The sequence below is a fragment of the Solanum dulcamara genome, chromosome 4, assembly GCF_947179165.1.
Source record: "Solanum dulcamara chromosome 4, daSolDulc1.2, whole genome shotgun sequence".
Classification (NCBI taxonomy): Eukaryota; Viridiplantae; Streptophyta; class Magnoliopsida; order Solanales; family Solanaceae; genus Solanum; species Solanum dulcamara.
In genome coordinates this window covers 80,648,799-80,667,384 of record NC_077240.1, presented here as the reverse complement: position 1 = coordinate 80,667,384, position 18,586 = coordinate 80,648,799, and the positions used below count along the sequence as shown (strand labels likewise).

At 35.4% G+C, this 18,586-nt stretch overlaps 1 protein-coding gene across 1 annotated transcript; it reads right to left on the bottom strand.

Moving 5' to 3' along the window:
- Positions 1-3,050: 3,050 nt before the first annotated feature.
- On the bottom strand, positions 3,051-18,380 carry LOC129887866 (lysine--tRNA ligase, chloroplastic/mitochondrial). The gene is made up of 14 exons (XM_055963096.1): positions 18,051-18,380; positions 14,877-15,095; positions 14,052-14,163; positions 10,786-10,894; positions 9,943-10,000; positions 8,677-8,745; positions 7,261-7,368; positions 6,906-6,998; positions 6,664-6,768; positions 5,726-5,932; positions 5,491-5,585; positions 4,516-4,606; positions 3,620-3,799; positions 3,051-3,475 (listed from the first exon to the last, which is right to left on the bottom strand). Exons 1-14 carry the CDS (start codon positions 18,270-18,272, stop codon positions 3,383-3,385), a joined length of 1,761 nt encoding a protein of 586 aa, XP_055819071.1. The 5' UTR covers positions 18,273-18,380; the 3' UTR covers positions 3,051-3,382.
- Between the last annotated feature and the right edge of the window lie 206 nt (positions 18,381-18,586).

Genomic DNA, 18,586 nt, shown 5'->3' with positions numbered 1-18,586 from the left:
AATTGTTTTAAGTGTGTACAATATTGTGTCAAATTTCTCTATTTATAGGATTGAGGAACACAAAGAATTGTCATGAATATGACATTAATCCATTTGAGATGTCATTTTTCTTTTTGTGAAGGCCAAATATAACCATTCATATTTCCAATTGAAAGATGAACAAAACAAAATATTCATGAATTTACTCAGCATGGAATTAATATAAAGAATATATATTCAAGAGACTTTATGGTGGTTGATTCATGTACTAATATGATGATTTATTATTTAATATTTAATTTATTAAATAATTTATAACATTTAAAATTTAATGTAAAGGTAAAACCGTAAACTAACTTTTGCCTAACATTCTTTTCATTTTTAGTATAATATGATGATTATTTTTGGTTCTTTGTCTTTTGCTTTTGCAACATGGCAATTTAACTTTTGAGGGTTAGCTAGGTTTACTTGAGTGTTGATGAATATATAGTCTTATCAAGGCATTACAAGTTCAATATGGTGGTTATGCAACCATGTGAAGCTAGAGAGCAAATAAGAAAAGAATATTTTACTTTGAAAGGCAAACTTTTTTATAGGGCATAACCTTGAGATAAAGACTTTTTTTATTATTAAAAATAAATTAATTAATTAACATAGGACTCTTGGTGACTCAAACCTATAATCTTATAGTTAGAGGTGAGGGGTGTTTACCCCTTTATGCACCGTCTTAATTATCCCCTGAACTTGGCAGTTCGATTGCCTTCAGATTTTGAACGCTCACATGACAAAGAGCATGGATACACTCTCATTAAGGCGCGTGAGAATGGAGAAAAATAGAAAAATCAAGCTCACATAGTCATATCATTGAAACATAAGATACATTTAGTGGCAATAGATTTTCTTTTTTAGCGGCAATATTTATTGCCACAAAATCATTTAGCGACAATTGAGTTAGTGTCATTGCATTCAAAGTTGTCAAAACATTTAGCGGCATTTATATAGAGTGTTGGTTATAGATAGTGAAATGGATATTTGTTTTAACTCTATATTTCTATAGTCATTAAGAACTTTTCATTTCCTCCATAATTGCTCTCACTTTAATCATAAGAAGGCTCAATTGTTTACCAACATACTTTTTCCTGTACTGGCAATATTTCAAAATGGACTACTTGATTGATACACCTTTGGATTTTTTTAATTCGTTTTACATGTTTTTATTCCCTATTAGAAATATCATTTTCATACAATCTAGATCCTTTATTTATTTATGCCTTGTAAACTTTTTCACTAAATCTAGATTCATTTCTCATGTTTTTAACATTTGGGGATCAATATTATTTTGTTACAACCTAGTGATCATATTATATTTTCTAATTACACAAATATTATTGTAGACATCAAAAAATTTTGAGACGATGAGTTCAATTTCAGTTAGGATTCTTGATGGCTACTCCATCCTAAACCCTAACTCATGCCTATATAAAGAGTAATATATTCTCTTGAAGAAACATCTCGAATATCCCATAAAATCTTGAAATATTCATAAAGAGATCAAGAAAATGACGGGACTCTTCTTGAAAATCAGATATTTCAAGAAGATCCACCAAATCATCCTCTTGGGGATTATAATTAAACCCCAAGAAGGTATAAATTATTCTACGTTCGAGAAATACCCAACTAACAAGAATGAAAGGAGGAACAGAATTGTACCAGCATTGTTTGTTAATAAAATATTCTTATTTCTTTATATTTTGTTTGTGGTTAGAGTTTATTTTTCATGCACTAAAATTTATCGCAAACATAGAAATTTGATGAAGGCATTTTAATTTAAGATAAGATATGAAATGAAAATAGAAGCAAACAAAATGATTAAAGGGAAGGCCTATAAAGTTGAGAACTTTAATTTTTAAGGACAGAAATGAAAAAAAGTTCCAATCTTTATACACCAACTTCATATAGAAAAAATTAAACTTTTTACCCCCCCACCCACCCACCCAAGATTGGGACAAACGCATGGGGTAATGTATTTGATTGTGGAAGCAAAGTTGTTGTCTTCTTGCCCTACAACCCCTTAAACTTTTTCAAAAAAATATAAATGAAGATAGGTCTATCCATCAATGATATAATTTCCAATATCAAAAGCACATCACGCTAATTTTGGTTGGGTTTACTTTAGATTATAGAGAGACTCGCGGTGGAATGGATAGGATCTCTCGATTTTTAATTAGACGTTTTGAATTCGAGATTTGGATATGTAAAACTTCTGATAGGGAGACAATTTCTTCTTTATACAGTGTAAACATGAAAATATTGAACACCAGACAAGAAAACAAAAATAATAGCTTAGGCATCATTTCATGAGCGCTCGTGGCAGTAATTATTAGGAAAAGTTCAAAAGGAGAAAGTAAGAAACAATCAAATTAGTAGTATGTGGTTTCAAAATTTAAAGAGGAATTAGTTGTGTATTTTCAACAATTACTAGGGATGCTGTGTGTAATCTCAAATAATGTCTCGGTGAAATCTCACAAAGTAAGGTTTGAAGAGGATAAAGTACATGCGTATCTTATTAAGGTCATATCCTCGATAAATTGAAATTACGCCATATAATGTTTATTTACTTCTTCCCAATACTTTTCAGTTCACCTTATACTCACTATATCCAACCTCTCACGTTCCTCACTAAGGCATCTGCACATGTCCAAACCATCTCAATGATCTCCCTTCCCTCATCTCAGCATCAAACAAATAGTATTATTATGTTATTATTATAAGATAATGGTAAAACACACATAAATAATCAGATTTTTACGAGGTTCACACCCTAACTATCAATTGTTCATTTTCCTACTTGAACTACCAGCATATCTATGCATTAAAACACACCTAGTCAACTTCAAGGCATGTTTTAAGCTGCTAATAGTTCAGAGAGAAAAACAAAACTACTGATAATTGAGGTGTAAAACTCACGAAAAAGTAATAATTTAGGTGTTCTCCGATAAGCAGATGTTTGAAGAAAGGAGCAGGCCAGCACACTCAAAACTCAAAAATATAAAAGGAATCAATGAATAGAATTGGCTGTAGTTTTTTCTTCCATTAGATATGATGTATCTTTTACAAGAATCTGCCAAGCTAAATATATAAAACCAACAAATGTATTGTGCTTAACACTTATCACGTTAGAGTCGACTTAAACCTTTAGGTACAGTTCAAATGACAATGTCCTGTTATTAGAACTACAAAAATCACAAAAATGATGTGAACAGCACTTATATATATATATTCGCGAAAAAAAATGATCTATTATTGAATTTTTTGCTCAAACTTGACTTTCTCAGGTAATAAAGGCAGCAATCCTGGGGTCAAAATTGGTGAAATTGTGTAATAAGCAACTCTTCGTGAAGAGTTACTGTTGAATCTTGAGGACTGGGAAAGCAATAACATCGCGGATGCTAGGTGAGTCTGTCAAAAGCATTACTAGCCTGTCAATGCCAAGTCCCTGAAAAATGAATGTGACAAAACATGGTGCAATGGTCAGAATGTTTCAACTATACTTGTGATTCATCAAAAACTACAAGTTTTCATTGGTTGAGAAATGTATGCACTTTAGAAAGAAAAACTAATCACCATTGAATCAACATACCATTCCAGAAGCTGGAGGCATTCCGTATTCCAAAGCTGTGAGGAAATCTTCGTCAAGAGTTACTTCATACGAGTCATCATCATCATCTTTGTTCTCTTGTTCCTTGGCACCAGCCTTATTTAAACCTGATGCTGTTTTTTTCTCATTATGCTGCCTCACTTGCTCTTCCAAGCGTCTCCTCTGCAGCAAGTTTAAACGCGACAGTAAATTTTTGTTCTGCATATATAGCACCCCAGACAAACAAATAATTCACTACTTATGTCGTGCCTAAAACTTCTAGTTCATAAGAGTGTTGGTCCTGCTGGATCCCGCAACCATTTCATCAGGTTATGTGGACCTCATATATAGAATGTGTCTGAACTGAAGATAATTCAAACAGGGGTAGGAGGTTCATATACTATAAACAACATATCTACTCCGCAAAAAAATATGCTTAGAATAGCTAGAGTAATCTCAAGGTAAGAAGCATGATCGAATGTTACAGGACAAGTCTTTCCAGAGCACCGTGTCTGGATAGAGTGGATTCCCTGTCCTATCGGTGTGTAAGAGCAAAGCTCTTTCATGATATCTAGTGACCCGTCGTTGAACTATCTTTAAAGAGACTGGAAAGCACTAATACATATTTTTAGCTTGAAGGACATAACCACTTCTTTCTACTCTTATAGGAATTAACAAAATCCATCATCTTGATACTATGTTAGAGATTTTTTCGCTTTTTTTGTATTTCTTTTTTCCCTTGGATATGGTGTACATTATTATTTCACAAGTCATTAAATCACAGGAATGTGTACATCCTCTCGCTAGATTAGGCAATATGAAAATCCCTCAATGCCGATAGAACAGCAAAATAAAACATAGGGATGGTACACAGTTTCAAGATTTCAACACCAGAATACCTGGTCCAGAGGATCAGTTAATTCTGAGAAGGCATTCGCCATCTCACGACCACAAATGAATAGCTCGAATCTCTCAGTTAAGCCTGAATGTCTGCCAAAAACAAATATCAGGTAAGAAGATAGTTGATGTGTATGATAGAAGTGAAAACTACTAAAGCAGTCTACTTTTGTACAATGTGTCTAATAACTTTTTTTATCAGGTAAAACGAAGTCTACTTTTGTAAACAAAGCCAAGACTACTAGACATGACCTCAAAAAGTTTATCCAGCCTATTCTTGATGTATTGGAGATTTCAGCATCAAAAACTCAAATCTCTGGAAACATCTCAGAGAGCAAAGCTAGTAACTTTTACTTGTAACAGAAGTACAATAGTGACTGATAATTCAGAAGGTGATCATAGTATCAGAACTTTCATGTAGTAAAGAAAGTGATTAAACGCTGATATTCACACAAAGCAGACAGGGACTAGTCATTTAAACCAAAGGAAAATGCAGCAATAACTGGAGAAACGAAGGTGGTTTGAAACAAACTTTTCATGTACTGTTTCAGATGAAATGTGCTTTAACTCATGTAAATGTTCTTTCTAAAACCACAAAGATGCCAAGAAAGAATGTAGCGTGGATTTAAGCAGAGAGATGTAAATCCTACACATCATTCCCCTTGCATTTCTGCAAAGAGGTTGTTTCCACATCGCGAACCTGTGACCTGATCACCATTTTCGGACTGACCAAAGAAGGAACTAGACAATATTTTGAGACAAAAAGAGTATCTCCTTTCTTTGCTACATCTTTTGGTTCAGTCTTACTTATTTGAACTTTATCAATTAGTGAGCACATGTTGCCTTAGAAAGTCCTTAATAACAAAAAGAAATCTGAAGAGAACATATGCAGTTAGTTTTGTTTCAACATTCAAATGAGAACTAAGAGTGTCTTCCAGTTTACTGACTGTTTGAGAATTCAGTTAAAGGTTAAGTACCTTCTATGTGGTTTGGCCAGTGGAGATATTTCAATAGGATAGTCCAAGACAAAAGTCGGTTGTAGAAGCTTTGGTTCTACTACCATCTCAAAGACCTGAAAATGGTTATAACCCAACGCAGTTCACATAGAAGAACCATCTTAACCAATAAGATACACTGGCATGTGGTTAAAAGCTGCTAGTTCTATGTATCTGCAGAAGGAAACATAAAAAATTCTAAAGAACATTATTCAACCTCATTAAGCAAATGGCCAACAGAAGAGCATGCTTCAATTGAACTCTTATCCAGATCATCACCAAGAATATCAATTGCTTTACGAGTATGTTCTTTAGCAGCTTCAAGATCGTCACCGAAGCTTTTAAAATCAATCCCTGTAGCTTCTCGCACAAGATTATGCATTGTTTCCCTCCTCCAAGGTCTTTCCAAGCAGATCCCCACACCCTGCAAGAAAGCATAAAGTTTGATTCCTTAGATTAAAGTTAAAAGGTGATAGAAAAAATAAAATTAAATACCAAAAGTGAGACCAAAAACCATTTAAGCATAAAACTCAAAATTCACTGAAAAGTTAGTTCAACTCATTAAATGAGTAAAAACTGACCATGTTTCAAACCACTGCTAAAACATTTTACACATTCTCCAAGAAAACATATGCAGCCCATGACAAGACATGACGTAGGATCTCAGGAAAAGATAAAATAAGATGAGATGGTTTGCATCAACTCAAGGAAACAGGTCAGGCATCCAAATAGTAACTAAAAATGTTTAGCTGGACATTTTTGGGTCAACATTATGCAGACATTCAAAATTATATTGTTATGATGAGAGAATATTTTTGTCATGACACATGAGATGGTTGAATACAGAAGATAAGCACTTAAGAAAGCTCCCTATGAATGGAAACTGAAAAGGTGCCAAACAAAAACACATAATGCCATAGAGAAAATGAAGTTCACATGATTCCTCCTATCACTCATGGTCCATCCTTGTAGCCAGATCAAGAAAGAACTAGGTTGGCTTCTAAGGGAACTCAAAAGAACAATCAAAGCCAAAAGCTAGCAAGTTCAATCAGTTCTCAGTATTATGCCTTCAATATAAGATACATGAAAATGCAAAGAATGATCACCAATTTCAAACACTACCGATGAAGATTATTCAGAGGAAAGGGTACTTACCTGGTAATCAATTTTAAGCTTCCCATTAACTGCAAGGGCACATCGTGTAACAATCTCTTCTGCCATATTCATCATGCTTTCATAGTCAGAGTATGCTTCATACATCTAAAATCAATGTTGAAATGATTATTCATCATTTTGCAGGAAATTATTTCATTAAACGCTCTCCAAATGAATTTGTAAATTCGCTTTGAAGCCCAATAAACTAAATAATGAGACGTCCTTTGACAAAGAATTATTACCTCAATGGTGGTGAATTCAGGATTATGACGAGTTGAAATGCCTTCATTACGGAATATACGGCCAATTTCATAAACTTTTTCGAATCCCCCAACCTACAGTTTTGCAACAAATATGATGGACTGTCACAAAGAATCACAGCTCTTCTAATAAGAGTGAGGGAAAGTACAACAGAAAGTAGGGGTTCTTTCCTTCCCCTTTTTTGTCCTATGTGCACAAATGCAAAGGACTAATCATGGTCCCAGCAGCTATTCAATCTTTTACGTTTATCTCCATGAAGAACTAAATAGTTAAAAGTAGTTCATGTAAAGAATTTCTTGGAAAAGAAATACAACGTTAACTACAGGAAAAGCTCACCAGCATTCTCTTCAAATGAAGCTCTGTTGCAATTCTCAAATAAAGATCCCTTCCAAGAGAATTATGAAATGTAATAAACGGCCTAGCTTCTGCACCACCAGCTGCTCCCTAGTAAATGAAACTGATTAAACACAATAGCCAAAATTTGCAACAACGAAAATCCAAATCCTCAGGGGGCCGGGAGGGTATAGATAGGATGAAGTCGCAATCACAATTTTTGTATGTATATATCAAGTCTTTCTTCTTTTTATTTTTCTATTTTTCCTTTATATACTCACCCTTAATTGGTCAGAAGGGAGGGATATGTGGCAGAAGATACGGGGGTTCATCCAAATCCAATAGCTTTAGCTCAAACATTGTATATATGTTAAAAATCTGCTAAGTATAAATAATATATTTTGCACCCAATAAATCAAAATAAAATTCAAACATTGCACTAACAAACTGGCATGTAAAATTTATACGCTCAACCCTAACACAATAGCCTTGTCATACAGTCATAGGATCATGAGTCATGACCCACTAGTAAGGAAGAGATTAGAGGATACAGCTTTCCCGTACTCTTCAGAATGGGTCCCCAAAACTCCAAGTTTGGCTGGTAGCACCAAGGTTCATCCTTACAGCTGTGAACTTGAGAGAAAGAAGTATATCACACACCAAACTTATGTTATATGTACAAGAGATTGGGAGAAAAAGTTGATCATTCGCTGGTCAGTATCAGTAACATTCTAGCTATGGGGCACGCATTGAATTTATTTGGTACAGAATGGACCATGTGTAACACCGGAAGAAATTTGCTAATTCGCTCAGGTTTGAGTAGGAGAAGTGAAGCTTAGCACGTAATTCCTCTAACTCTTATGTGGACAATATGGATAAGAAATAGGAGGGCATTCGAAGGGATGGAAAACTCTTCTTTACAAACTAGGGGCTTTGTTTTCTATAATTTTTTGGTGCAACTATAAGATTTCAGTTAGTACATATGACCAGGTGCAACATAGAGTCACATTTTTGTTTAGATTCTCTACCTTTTGCATGCATGCCACATGTATATGAGATTTCTTTCCAATATATTAATTCTACAATTATTTTATTGAAAATGGAAGAGATTAACGTGGGACTCATCTAACTCATTCCATTCAAGGATATTTATGGGGATTGAAAACCTGTCAGTACTTTTTTCTTGTAACAACCAATATCAGTTAAAAAACCTATATACCCTGAACAAGAGGAGCAACCGTTCTACTGCATCCAGCACATGGAGCTTACAAAAGCAAATGTTTTGACACCGAAAGCATATTATACTCTTTCATGGGAGAGTAGCTCACAAGCTTTATCGAAAAACACCAAAATGGAAAATCGATCACAACTAAATAGGAGATAACATTTACCAGTACAACCAAAAGGAAATTCACAAACCTGAAGAACAGGTGTTTCAACTTCCACAAAGCCAAAAGATTCCACTGACTGACGTATTTCTGATACAATCTACTGAAGGAAGGATTAAATCAGCATGGAATATAGTGCACATTTTTCATAGTAAAAGAAGAAATATTATGCATTTACAACGTCCATTACTGCCTATTGCAGCAGAACTTCTAGAGAATGTAGTAGTATTAGTTTACTACAAGTCTCCACCTTAGGTAATTCAATAAAAAACAAAACAATACAACACTAATCAGAAAAAGGCCATTTCTGAGGTTAACTTCATTTGCAAGACTATTGCAAATTACTTTGGGAAGATTCAAAGAAACAAATGACCATAGCATTACGAACAACTGAGAGCATAATTTATTTATACTAGAAAATTCCAAGTATAATCTTGTAGATTATGGTTTATACTAGTTAAATGTGGTTATAAGTGTTTTATTTGATAAGAGGACAACTTTGCTATGAAATATATATAAATATCACACGCAACCTAAAGTAATAAGCTAAAAAGTAGCTTTAAATTTTAGGGCTTGAATTGAGCTATTTATAGCTCATGATCTGGGTGGAATATATTGAACTAGAAACCCAATCAAGTAAATCAGACACATGGATCCTCAACAAAGGAGAGACTTTATAAAACCAAAAGAAGAGACAAAGAAAAAGAACCTCATTCATTGGTAAAGAAAACATACTAATCACTTATCATTCTTTCATAAGTGAGATATCATCTATATGAGTTGCTACATGCATTTCTGAAATAATCAAGTACAACAAAATGCATGTTTGAAAATAAATATTTACATTCTGATCTAGTAAGCAATTGTTAAGACATAATGAAATGATACAGGAAGTGGAGGACTTTCTTTTATCAGGTAAATAATTTTATTAAATTAAAAAAGGGGGAAACCCCCGTATACAAGTAGTATAACCAAAAGAGGAGAACCTACAACAAAAAAGGTGGTAGAGGATGTTAACCAACAGATAGTTCGAGACCAAAGTGATAACAGAAAACTATATGCTCCCCAATTCGCAAAATTGATGAAGTCTCCGGTCATTTTAGTTTGGAATGAGAAAATAGAAGAAAATTTGTAGACCAACGATCACAAACAATTAACTCCGTAAAGCACCGTACTGCTGAGCAAAAGTAATTTACTGAAAGGTTTACAATTCAAGAGGCAACCAAATGATGATAAGAGAAATACAGTATTGTACTTTTGACATAACAGTCGGAAGATAAATGAATAGCTAACCTACCTTTGCCCTCTTGCGGAAGGTATCAGCCACCTCGGGATTTGCAATCATGTCTACATACCTATCATAAACAGCAAGGAAAGTGAATACACCCTGATTTTGGAATACCAGCTATCACAATTTGTTCCGTGCTTTATTAGCAAATGCCTCAATAAATTTTTCATTCAACAGTAAAGAAAATTAGTCATTTGACTGGTTTCCTCCTTGTATGCATCATGAGAAGAAAATCAGCGAAATGTTTGTAATAGAAGATATCCTTTCCGGAAACCTATTGAAAAATAGTTGTAGGTATATATGCCAAATGCCCAAATCTAAGGAAGATTGTATATTTTTCTTTGCTTTAGCTACTTTAAATCATCAAGTTATGTATGTGGAAGCAAAAACGCAGAGCCACCGGGGCTTTGTTCTAGTGGTACTAGCCTTCGAATAGAGGGGTAGTCCCATTACTCATCGAGTTTCGAATTGTGTGCTATAAAAGCAGAACTGCATAGCAAGAATACGAGGCAAGGGCACCAGTCACATATGCAGACAAACCCTGCAGAGCAACTTATAAGAGTTGCTTATGTACCATCTACCATTCTATGAATTGACCCGAATATCTGGCTAAAAAAATGTGAGTATTTTTTTCTTTTGATAAAGTAAAATCTTATTAATAGAAGTACCAAGAAGGTACAAAAAATGTGACAGTCATATTACGTATTCAAACTGAGAAGATAAACATTTAATTGTGAAATGACCCATTCTAGAGAATTCCTAAGATAGTTGTGCAGCCACCCCTCGAGCAATGAGTCAGAACCACGTAACTAGAAGCTTCAACCATAAACTAGCGCAAGAAATAAAACTCACCGCTGTCGATAGCGCTTGTCTATATCTGTTAAGCCATGATATTTGTCCGGCAATGGAAGCAATGACTTCGTGAGAATTGAGAATGAGTTCACGCACACAGATAGCTCCCCTAGAAAGAAAACAGGAAGAAATACTTCAATGAAAAGGGCTTCAAAACAACAGTTCAAACAATAACACAAACAAAAGAAACAAAGTTCAAAAGAATATGAGTCATGTATTTGCAAAAACCAATTACTCAAAAGCATGCACATCTTTTTCAGGAGTTTGGAATTATAAACCAAATCAAACTTAAATTGCAAGCATATACAGAACCTGAAGACAGAATTCATGCTAGTGACTAAAAGGAAGAGAATTTTTAAAGCATACTATGTCAACCAGAGATTTCCATCTTAGGCATGTATAGGATACCATAACTATCTGAATGTTCATGTATATATCATCTGTTTTCTTAAAAGTAAAATTGAAGAACTGGAAGATAGGATAATATTGATGAGTGAGTAACAAGTGTCTAGCAAACCATACACATGGACTAAAATATACTACCTGTTCAAAATGTTTGTCATACCTTCAACTCTGTGTTTTCCCGAAAATTAGTCAACATCCCTTTACTTTAAAAAAGGAATTTGATATGTTAAATACCACAACAACAACAACAACAATATACCCAGTGAAATTCCACAAGTGAGGTCTGGGGAGGGTAAAATGTACGCAGACCTTACCACTACTTCATGGAGATAGAGAGGTTGTTTCCGAAAGACTCTCGGCTCAATAGTCACAGTCCCAAGTAAGAGAGAAAATCAAACAATATATATAGCATAATGGCAAAAAAAGCGATGCAGATTTTACAAGACAAAAACAATAACAATAGCAAAGTACTATGATAATCAAAGGTAATAACAACGCAACTATAAAGGCACGCCTAGACCTACGACCCCCCTAAACTGACACACGGCAAGATACCATTCTATCCCAACTAGCCTTCTACCCTAATCCGCGACCTCCACTCATTTCTATCTACGGTCATGTCCTCAGTGATATGGAGTAGCGTCATATCTTGTCTAATCACCTCTCTCCAATACTTCTTCGGTCTACCCCTACCACTCCGCATAACCCCCAACTCCAACTGTTCGCACCTCCTAACTGGAGCGTCGACACCCCTCCTCTGTACATGCCCAAACCATCTCAATCTCGTTTTTCTTATCTTGTCTGTCACAGATGCCACTCCCACCTTCTCCCGAATAACCTCATTCCTAATCTTATCACTCTTAGTGTGTCCACACATCCATCTCAACATCCTTATCTCCGCAACATACATCTTCTGAAAATGAGAGTTCTTTACTGGCCAGCACTCCACTACATATAACAACGCTGGTCTAACCACCATTCTGTAGAACTTACCTTTAAGTTTAGGTGGTACTTTCTTATCACACAAGACTCCACAGGCAAGTCTCCATTTCATCCACGTGGCCCCAATGCGGTGTGTGACATCATCATTGATGTCCCCACTACTTTGGATGATGGATCCAAGATATTTAAAGCTTTCTGTCTTGGGAATAGGTTGAGTGGCAAGCCTCATTTTCATGCCCTCTTCATCCATCGTAGCACCAAATTTGCACTCCAAGTATTCTGTTTTGGTCCTGCTCAATCTGAACCCTTTGGACTTCAGCGTTTGTCTCCAAACCTCCAACCTATCACTAACTTTGTTCAGAGTCTCATCAATTAAAATTATGTCGTTCGTAAATAGCATACACCATGGAACCTCCTCCTGAATAGAACGTGTCAACTCATCCATCACCAAGACAAAAGAAAAGGACTCAATACAAATCCCTGATGTAGTCCCATCTCAACAGGAAAATGCTCTAAGTCATCGCCCACCATCCTAACCCGAGTCTTGGCTCCAGCATACATGTCTTTTATCGCCCTAATATACACCATCGGAACACCTTTAGCCTCCAGACACCTCTAGAGAACATACCTCGAAACTTTATCATAAGCCTTTTCAAGGTCAATGAACACCATATGAAGATTCCTTTTTCTTTCTCTAAATTTCTCCACCAGTCTCTGCATAAGATGGATTGCTTTAGTAGTCGACTGCCCCGACATGAATCCAAACTGGTTCTCTGAGATTGACACTCCTCTCCTCACCCTCATCTCCACCACTCTCTCCCAAATCTTCATAGTGTGGCTTAGCAATTTGATACCCCTGTAATTATTACAGTTTTTGATATCACCCTTGTTCTTGTACAATGGAACCATAGAACTCCACCTCCATTCATCGGGCATCTTAGCAGTCTTCAAAATAACATTATAAACAACTTAGTCAACCACTCCAAACCTGCCTTGTCAGTGTTCTTCCAAAAGTCCACCGGGATCTCATCGGGTGATACGTTAAATACCAGAGAAAGAAAATTTAATTAGATCCATATTACTCTTCCAGAATCCAGAGACAACTTCATCTTCTATTTTATTCTTTTAGAAAACAAAAATCAAATATGACCCGATTTTAACTCCTCTTAATACTAATGTCAAGTTAAAAGGGATAAACAAATTGGACTGAGTGTACCAAAATACATGTGTAATATCTGCAAAGAAGTCGTGTTTACTCCTAAGGGACCTAAATTTGGCATGTTCTTTGATGTAGGGAAGAACTTGATTTCATAGATCTCTCATATATGTTTACCTTTAAGGTTGTAAGCAGCCTACTAAGTGGTCTCCTATGCAGTAGGGTTTTTATTGTTCTTGTAGCTTTCTTTTGTCTAAAACCTCGTGTTTATTCAATTTGATTTGTGTTTTTTCTTCACCCAAGCAACGATATGATCAAAAGAAGAAAGAAGACAGGAAATAAAAGAAAAATCCTCTCTTGATTGCAACCATAGGGACAGCAACGAAGATAGTACAAAATTCACATTTTTGCTACAGATATACCCTTGATGTGTCCTCCACATGTCTTCAGTATGTCAAGAAGAAAGTAACATCTTTTTTACTGGGTTGCAAGCTCTAGTTAGGATCTTAAAACTTTCAGCGGATAGACCCAAACTGACAATAAAATGAAAAGGAAGAGGAGGAAGAGGATTCAAATATTTCACAAGACTACCAAAGGCAAAAAACATGCACAAATGTCTTTATGAACTAATCTGTGATAGGTTTAAATTACTTCCAAGTTCAACGATCTAAACTGTTGAATACAGATGTAAGTGAACCTATTCATAAAAGAAATAAGAATGGATGTCAAAGTAGAACTAGGATGGGTATAGACACAAAATTACCTTTCTCTGTGCGCTTGATTGAACCATTTGCGCCCAATATATCACCAATATCAACAAGAGTCTTCAATTGCTCAAATTGATCACCTACAAGCCTTTCCTTCTCACAATAAAGCTAAAACCAAAAATAACTTATTTTAATAGAGTGCAACATTTGTCTATTCAAAGATTGCTAAATTAAAAGGTAAAAGGTTGTCGCTTATCAAGAAACACAATGAATTTGTTATATCAGGTTCTAGGGATATATCTCAGAGAGGTGCCAAACTTGTAAATCACTAAATTGTCAACTGAACCTAAAAGTTCAAGAAATTGCAATCCCAGTTTCTTCTGCACATAATTGGTTAGAGCTAGATAAGAAATACAAGAAATGTACTGAAATACAGTTTGAAAGGAATATGCAGTTGAAACTTTGCATATCAAATAGAGGATAGGCACTATCTATAACCAGTCCTAGATTTCCTATTACTTTGGCTGGATTATTCCTAACTGCATATTTACAATACAGGTGTGGTGATCAGTTGGACCTTTGATTAATTAACATCTCTTATAGCCCCTATCTAGTAAAGAAACCAATTGTCAGTACCATCAATCATATTTAACTAGATGTCTCAAAAATCTGTATTTTACAGTAAAGCAGTACTACAGCTATTGAAGCTAACGAGCAATGTAAAACAAAACAACATACACAGATGTAATCCCACAAGGTGGGGATCTGGGGAGGATAGAATGTAAGCAGACCTTACCCCTACCTCGCGGAGGTACAGAGGTTGTTTCCAAATAAAACACCCAAAGCAGAAACAGTAGGTAGATTATGGCAAATATAAAAACCTGAATCATGCCAGAATCATCTCTCAAAGTTAAAAAAGCGAGCTTTCCAAAAGCCCTGCGAGCCACTATTCTTCCTGATATAGAAACATAATCATTTTCGCTGTTTGACTCTTCACCATTTCCCAGATTCTTATAAATTTCTTGCAGTTGACTGGCATTGTGAGTCCGATCCCACTTGTACGCATAGGGTTCCAAGCCATTGCTTCTCAATTCTTCCACCTGTGAGCAAGCAGAACTCTTATGCTCTGAAGATCAAATTGAAAATTTACAACGGACATGGCATAGATCCAGTAGAACAAGAAAAATGTAAAGATCAAATGGCTTATGCTGGTACAAAACTACCATTGGTGGGAAAGATTACTGCAAATCTTTTGTACATCCTTATCAATCCTTAGGTGAAAATTCAAAGATAAATTCTATTACTCAAGGTGTTGCCTTCACATGCTCTGAACTATAACAATGGAACAACACTAAGCTACACTTCACAATCATGCTCTCATAAGTCATAGTTACATCTACACAAGCTTAGATATAACATGCATCTTGATGTCCAAAGTCAGGAAGAAACTAGAATATGTACTCATAATGAAGCCGAGATTCATAAAAACTGATGTTTAGACATCCACAAAGCATTGAGGTTGAATTTTTTATCCTAAGAAACTAGAACACATGTGCATAAAAAAATCAAGTTTCATTCCCAGAAATTCTCAATAGGTTCACAAATACTCTCTTTACCCAAATAAAAGAATAGTTACATGCAAACTCTATAGCTAGTAACTAGCTTCACTCAATTTATATAACGATTATTTCCTTTTAGGACATCCCAAAATGTTTGAAACCATTCCGTTCCTATACAACTTACACAACTTTCGAAAATTCAATTTTATCAAGACTGTGAGATATGGCACTGGCGCCTAACTCAACCCCAAAAGCTAACACTTGAGGGGAGGATGGCCCAAGTCCATACAAGCAGACGACCAGTCCATTCCCCAACCAACGCAGGACTCTAACCCACTCTAACACCCCCTTCACGCCCAGACTCAACTAGAGCGTGGACCGGAAACCCAAACATGGATGAACCCAGCTATGATACCACGAGAAGATATGGCACTTGGGCATAACTCAACCCCAATAACTAGCTCTTGAGGGGAGGATTGTCCAAGTCCATACAAGCAGACCACCAATCCATTCCCTAACCAATGTGGAACTCAAACCCACTCTAACACAGACCATTACTATAATATATAAAACTTGAACTTCCTACCCAATCAAACTTTGTCAAATTGGATGGAGGGAGTAGTTATTGAAAGAGGGTGTTTTACTGGTGACTTCCAATATTTAAATGGCCCCAAGTACGTCAAGAAAGCATTTCTTATGAATATTTTTTCTTGATAAGTCAAACAACTTTATAAACGTAAACTGCACCAAGTAGGTGCTGATATGTACAATTGTAAACCCCAGAGCCTTTGGTAAATGCAGGTTGCTGAGGAAATACCATCAGAGTCTAGCTCATATGCATTAAGCATTTCACACCAGAAGGCCAATTAAGCATTTATATTTAATTCTATACTGTTTCTTCCTTTCCTTCAAAACACCTTTGATTCTGTTCACTCCAAATAACTCAAAAGAAAAGATGCATAGTGGGATGATGGACCCATATACTTCTGTGTTCTTGGTCAAGCTCCTAACTGACCAGAACCAGAAAACTTCATTAACTGACTTTGGCATGAATGTAAATGCAGTTCCAGGAAACATAAAGGGTATCTGCCTTATCAGCATAAATTTTAAAGCAAAAGAAGAATTATAAATGAATTCGAAATAATTATAGTATTATGTATAACTACTGGTCTGAATTGTTAAAGGTAATGGAGGGTCCCAATGAACCACAAGCTAACAAGATTGGAGAAGTTTCCGCACCTGTACCTTAACTAAATTAAGCTAATCACCTCAAGATTATATGAGCAAATCGCAATAATGATATTATCCAAAAGTGAAAGCAATGTCAAGTAAACTATAAAGGTAGATCAATCTTCGCTGATCCATATGAAACTGACAGTGATCGTTATGTCAAAAATTGTTGTAACTTGTAGACCCCTGTGACAACATTTTTTATCGCCCGAATAGAGTAGAATGGTCACATAGGATTCTATAGCCTACCACAACAATATTGGTAACGAACAGTGGTGGAGCCAAGACTTTCACTAAGGGGTCAAAATTTGAGAAGTAAATACATGAAGATGTCAAAAGGGGTTCAACATCTAGCATCTTCTATACATACATACATACATACATATATATATATATATATATATATATATATGAAGTCTAACCATGTATAAACAGTGTACTTTTTCGTCAGAGGTGGTTCCGTACCTAGCTCCACCCCTGGTAACGAAGCCTCCAAGTCAATTGATTGATTACCAAATATTTGATTGTAATCACGCCACTAATCTCAGCAAGCACTCCTGTGTATAATTTCCATAACTACTAAAAAGGCCATTGCCATAAAGACAGAATTTTTACACTGACCATTGTCATAAAGATACAATTTTCACACTCATTACTCCCATATTCAACTAAATTCCAGTAGTTTCTGCTGCACCTTTTTGTTCTAACTTAAGGGTATGAGGTGTAACACTGAGCATTATATAAAGATGCAATCTATACACTAACTACTCCCATATTCAACTAAATTCCAGTAGTTTCACCTTTTTGTTCTAACAAAAGCGTATGAGATTTAACACTGACCACTGTATTGTTTCTGCTGCACCTTTTTGTTTGTTCTAACAAAAGGGTATGAGATGTAACACTGACCATTGTATAAAAATGCAATCTTTACACTAACTACTCCCAAATTCAACTAAATTCCAGTTGGTTCTACAGCACCTTGTTGTTCTAACAAAAGGGTATGGAATGTAACACTGAACATTATATAAAAATGCAATCCTTACACTAACTACTCCCATATTCAACTAAATTCCTTTTTAGTTCTAACAAAAGGGTATGAGATGTAACGCTGACCATTTTCATAAAGATGCAATCTTTACACTAACTACTCCCATATTCAACTAAATTTCAATTGATTTCATACCCATATATTCATAATCGTAAAAAAAAGTGTTTTTTTTCAAGAAACCAATGTCTTTCACAAGTAAACTAATCAAGTAAAGTTACCTTCTTGATACGAATAGCACGAATAGCTTCTTTATCTGAAGTGGAAGTAGAGGTGCCGGAAGAGGACCTACGGTTGCGACCGCCGCCGCCGGCTCTACCGGTGAGTTCAGCTGTAGTTGAAGAACAACAACGAACAATGAAGAAAGAAGAAGAAGGTCGAAATCTGAGAGAAGTAAAAGAGGCAAAGTGGATAAGTTGCTTCAATGGCTGCAGGGCTTCCATTCTCTTCTTATTCTCTCTCTCTTTCCCCACAAACACTATCTACACTATAATTTCTACCCAATTTTTCATCGAATTTCTTCTCTTATTTTATTTTTTTTATTCACAAAGGAAACAGCAGCCGTTATATTTTGGTGCGCATAGGAAATCTCACTATTATACAATAGAGTATTATAAAGTTTTAAGGATTTTGAATTTGAGAACTTCAAATACATACGAAATACGCTTGAACATAGTGTATTCGATACTTTTACTTTTACTTCAAATCTTATAAACTTGATCTATAAGAATACACTATGTTCAAGCGTATTTCGTAT

What these genes read in the sequence shown, in the direction of transcription:
- LOC129887866 (XM_055963096.1), bottom strand. Translation starts at nt 18,272, where the DNA reads ATGGAAGCCCTGCAGCCATTGAAGCAACTTATCCACTTTGCCTCTTTT. An exon ending in AATCAAGCGCACAGAGAAAG is followed by an intron (nt 10,895 to 14,051) that starts GTAATTTTGTGT and finishes TTTTCTTTCTAG; the next exon opens with GGGAGCTATCTGTGTGCGTG. An exon ending in TAACTGATCCTCTGGACCAG is followed by an intron (nt 3,800 to 4,515) that starts GTATTCTGGTGT and finishes AACTTGCTGCAG; the next exon opens with AGGAGACGCTTGGAAGAGCA.